We start from the raw sequence: 4,574 nt of genomic DNA, 5'->3' as shown, positions 1-4,574 counted from the left end.
GTCAAACCGACTGTATCTATCAAATGGCTGAGAAGGTCACTTCACATAGCCATTAGCCCTTCCTCAGGGGTTGCCCATGGGCAATTTCTGGTCTTCCAAGGGCAGAGACAAGTCCCCCAAAGTAGAACCAGGCCTGTCCACATGCAGGTTTGGGGTAAGCCTAGATTCTGAAGCCACAGTAACTGGGGCTGGTACCACAAGCCCAGGGGCTGGGTCCTCTCTGGACTCTGTTCTGGCTGAAGGATGAGATGCCTGAGTCACGGCTTCCCCATAAGTTTGATGGAGCACTTGGGGAAGCTTTCTCCTGAGGCATACCCCAAAAGGTAAGAAACAGTATCCACTTGGAGGGGAACCATGAGGACTCAGGAAAAAGATGGGCAAGGTCAGAAGCTTAAGAACCTCCCTGCTCCTTTCCACTTACGATGCTAATTTTCTGCCAACAGCAGAGCTTACCAGCCCTATTTTAGGCCTTTATGCTGCCAGGATGAGATGACCTTTCATTTCCTTAGTTCTGCTAAGCCATCACTCCCGGGCAATTCCCAAGAGAAGTTAAAAGCATAGAAATCACTGCTCACAAAAGAGCCCTGAGGGCCAGGGATCTATGGCTGGTGACCCTTGAAGTCCACCTCAAAGGTAACACAGTGGTATTTACAGAACATCCTGCCTAAATTCTACTTAGACCGCCAGAAAACCACCTTGCGTTTGGGAGACATTCTCTTAAAGAATTAGTATGCGCTCTCTTCTCTGATAAAAGAAAATCATTTAGTTGTACATTATCCATATACTGGTGATCTCAGCTATAGGCACAGCTGATGGGCCTACAAAAATGTTCAAGAATTGGGGAAAGTAATTTAATAATATAGGCTCTATTGCATTAATTTCTACAATATAAAAATTGATATTCAATTAGATGTCAACAAGAACTAACACTACGGCAACTATTAATCATAAAAATTATACTTTAAAGAAAATTGTAGGTTAGAGATTGGCTTGCCTCTCATAAAAATTTATGACTATCCATGATGTTTGGACAAATAGCATAGTAAACCATAAAAAATGGACTTACACAATTAGGTAGCGAATTAATTTCAAGAGCAAATTTATGAAAGCATGTCAAGTACTTCTTGGTAAACCATTACACAGGTTATACAGGATTGGTTAGGACTTGAAACATTGTTATAGGATTGCAGGGCAGCCTCCAACAGGTGGATCTGGGGAGCACAGGCCTCAGGACAGGCAAATTTACCTCCCCACTTCCATCGACCCGCTCCTTTTTCTATTCTATTACTTTTCTCATTCATTTGCCCACAAATATTTGTCATACTGCTACACCTTTATTCTGATAGCTGAGCCTATCATTTCAAATCTTCTGAAGAGGAAAAAGACAAAAATAATCTAAAAAGGAAATTAAATGTGTAATATTCCAAGACTTTAAATTTGTTCATCTTCCTCCATTATTCAGAGATGAAAATAACTTGTGGCCTGTGAAATTCCTTTCTCCTCCTTTTAATATTTGAAGGGAACTTCACTGCTTGTTAGTGTGGTCAGTTCCTTGCAGGGAAACAGAACAGATAAAACTTAGTTCAGGTTAGTTTCCCTTACACCTCAGTGAGAATTTATGAGTGAAAACATTGAACTAACAACTAGAGGTTTCATGGTTCATGCTATCCATGAGACCAGACGGCGTTTCCTCCCTGGACATCAGTCACCTCCCACACCTGGCCCCTGCCTGGCGAGCATTCCCAGGGCCATGCGGCAGGCAGCGGGGTGTGCGGCAGACATGGGACGCGTCTTACAGCTCGGGACCCACAGGTACTGCTCCGTCGTGCCCCGCCAAGGCTGCTGTCATCAAACACAGACACCTATGACCAGAACAGACCGTCAGAGTACCCAGAAAACACTGAAATCATGAGCTAACAAAAACTGACAAGTGCTAGGAGCTTGTCCTGAAATACATCATGCAGGGAGGTGCAGAATCTTCCTTTCCAGCTCTTTTCCAAAAAGCCTTGGAGCACAAGGAACGTGCAAAAATCAAAGGAGAAGTTTTAGTTGCTGCCAATGAGTGTGCAATTTAATCTCTTATTATTTTGAAAAACATTCCATGCTAAATTAGATTAATTGTTAATCTAGATTTAAAATGAGCAGATAATTCAAACATCCTGAATTTTGTCATGGCATCCTTATGCAAGATGTTTAAAAATTAATCTCACATGAAGTAATATTGAAATAAAGCATTAAATGATATTAATATATAGTTATAACGATGGATGTTTTATAACTTTTAAAAAGTTGTTAAGCAGAACACAGAATATTTGGTTAACTTGCAAATATTACGTAATTAATCACAGTGGATGAACAGGAGCTTACACGATGGCTAATGGCGATGTCAAACTTTGCCCAGTTTCAAGAAAGTTTCCTTTTCCCCACTGCCCTCTGCAGATATATTGGTTTGCTCAGCTATTTGTATCTCTAATGCCTAAATGTACAATCTGATGAAAATTTATCAAGTTACTAACAATACAGTATGGCTACTTTGAATATTTAGTAATAGTTTGCTTCCTGCATTGCTTCAATGCCTGTATTCAAAACAGGAAACTTCCAAAGGAATACAGTAACATGGGCTGGGCACGGTGGCTCAAGCCTGTAATCCCAGCACTCTGGGAGGCCAATGCGGGAGGATCCTGAGCTCAGGAATTCGATACCAGCCTGAGCAAGAGCCAGACCCCGTCCCTACCAAAAATATAGAAAACTTAGCTGGGTTTGAGAAAGCCACTCGGGAGGCTGAGGCAGGAGAGCACGTGAGGCACGTGAGCCCAGGTGTTTGAGGCTGCAGTGAGCCATGGTGATGCCACTGCACTCTAGCCTGGGGAAACAGGCTAAAAAGCAAGCAAGAAAAAAAAACACAGTAACATGGATGGGCATCAGTCCAGGCTACCAATACATTAAAAAGCCAACTTTCTGATAACTGGTAATGAAAATGCTGCCTTCGTGGCCTTCCCGCCTAACAATCCTGACACCCTGACACCCATGTGTCTTCCTGGAGGCAGTTTTGTCAGCAGTCAAGAGATAAAACTCAGATCTGGCCAAAGGGACTGACAGACGCCAGATGCACGTGTAAGCTCCAGTAAAGGTCACTGCTACTGACCGGGAGCGAACCCACCCTGCCACCACCAAGGAGAAGTCTGATCCCTGAGCACCAGCAAGCAGGGGGCACGTGCGCAAGGGAGTAGCAGCTGGTTGTGGGCACGTGCGCGTGGGCGGGGCAGGGCGGGAGTGGTGAGTGCGCGTGGGGCGCGAGGGGGGCGAGGGGCACACGCACCCGGTGGCTCCCCGCAGGCCGCATGGCGTTGTACTGGTGGGAGGGCTGCAGGACGAAAGCAAACCGCAGGCGTTAACTGCCTTGAAAAAACAGCCAGACAGGGGCAATGAGGCCATCGTGGTGGTTTCAGTTACCATGACAGCCACATCACTGCACCACAGTTAGAAGGGAAAAGGCCAATGAAGGCACCATGTTTTCAGTAAACATGGTGGATAAGTGCGAGGTGATTTTTAACTCTGAAATAGTAAAAAGCCAGCATCTTTGGAATACGCGTGTTTCCTAGTCATTTCTTTTCAGGTATTCCTGGAAGAAAGGGCTGGGGAATGATGCAGAATGGTAAGGTCAACAGCAGCAACGAAAATGATAACTCAGAATACCAGGTTAATAAAGCACTTCAGAATGTTTAATACATAAATTCCACCTGTGAAGAGAGGCAGAAATAGCGCATTTGCTTCTATCAGAAGATCCAAGCGATAGGCCAAGACACTACAGGGGGCAGCAGAGCTGCCTGGGCTGGTCTCCCTGATAGCCCTCCTGGTAAGGGCCAGGCAGTGCCCAGGAGAGGACAAGCTGGGGACATTACCAGTGTACACAGACTTAGCTACAGAATAGGTCCAAGGGACAGGGCACACCCAGTGAGTTAGGGAAGGTGCATGGCCCAGCGATGAATCACTCAGTGACAACAGTCTGCATGCAAGGGAGAGGACAATTCCACCTCCAAAGCGTGCACGTGGGCCTCCGACTAGCGCTTCCTTGGATTAGAGTAAGACCCATTCGCCTATAGCTGAAAAGGCCAGGCACACTGGCTTTATAAAAACAGGAAACAGGGGGAGAGCTAGCCAGAGAAATAGCACTGTTGGTCCTCTTTTGAAAGGAGTCAGATTATGCACAAAAAACCTCCCAAATTGTTTCCTGGACACATTTACAAGAGAAAAATATTTTTAAAAAACAAATGAAGCCCCAAATAGGGGAACAATTGCTGGAAAAGGAGGAGAAACCCAGGAGACCAATTTGGGGGCCTGAGTTTTTGAAAATACACATTTAACAGAACCCTCCTTTTCCTACCTTCCTTTTTTGTATATAGGTCCTAAATTATTTTTGAGACTTGCTTTTTTAAAGATTGAGAGAAGTCTTAGCAAACTAATCAAGCCAATTTAAATACTTAACTGAGCTTTGCTCTTTGACTTCATATAGAAGAGGTTGAAGTATCTGCTGAGTTTAATCAGCAATTACAGTGAAGCACAGAAGGAAAGAG

The 4,574-nt window shown here is 44.6% G+C and overlaps 1 protein-coding gene across 11 annotated transcripts in view; it reads right to left on the bottom strand.

Moving 5' to 3' along the window:
- LRRFIP1 (LRR binding FLII interacting protein 1) overlaps nucleotides 1–4,574 on the bottom strand; it is a 151,705-nt gene that overhangs the window by 39,571 nt on the left and 107,560 nt on the right. Inside the window, exons 9-10 of one of the 11 annotated variants that reach the window (XM_003798233.3) lie at nucleotides 3,320–3,364; nucleotides 1,797–1,862 (exon numbers count right to left, since the gene is read on the bottom strand). The exons of the other annotated variants lie outside the window; for them this stretch is intronic. Of the exons in view, the coding sequence (XP_003798281.1) occupies nucleotides 1,797–1,862; nucleotides 3,320–3,364 (111 nt within the window). The remainder of the gene's footprint in view (nucleotides 1–1,796; nucleotides 1,863–3,319; nucleotides 3,365–4,574) is intronic. 11 annotated transcript variants of the gene reach the window in all.

Source organism: Otolemur garnettii, unplaced genomic scaffold (genome assembly GCF_000181295.1).
Source record: "Otolemur garnettii isolate 467f Iridium unplaced genomic scaffold, OtoGar3 scaffold00133, whole genome shotgun sequence".
Lineage (NCBI taxonomy): Eukaryota > Metazoa > Chordata > Mammalia > Primates > Galagidae > Otolemur > Otolemur garnettii.
The sequence above is the reverse complement of the archived record's forward strand: the minus strand, read 5'-3'. Positions and strand labels throughout refer to the sequence as shown.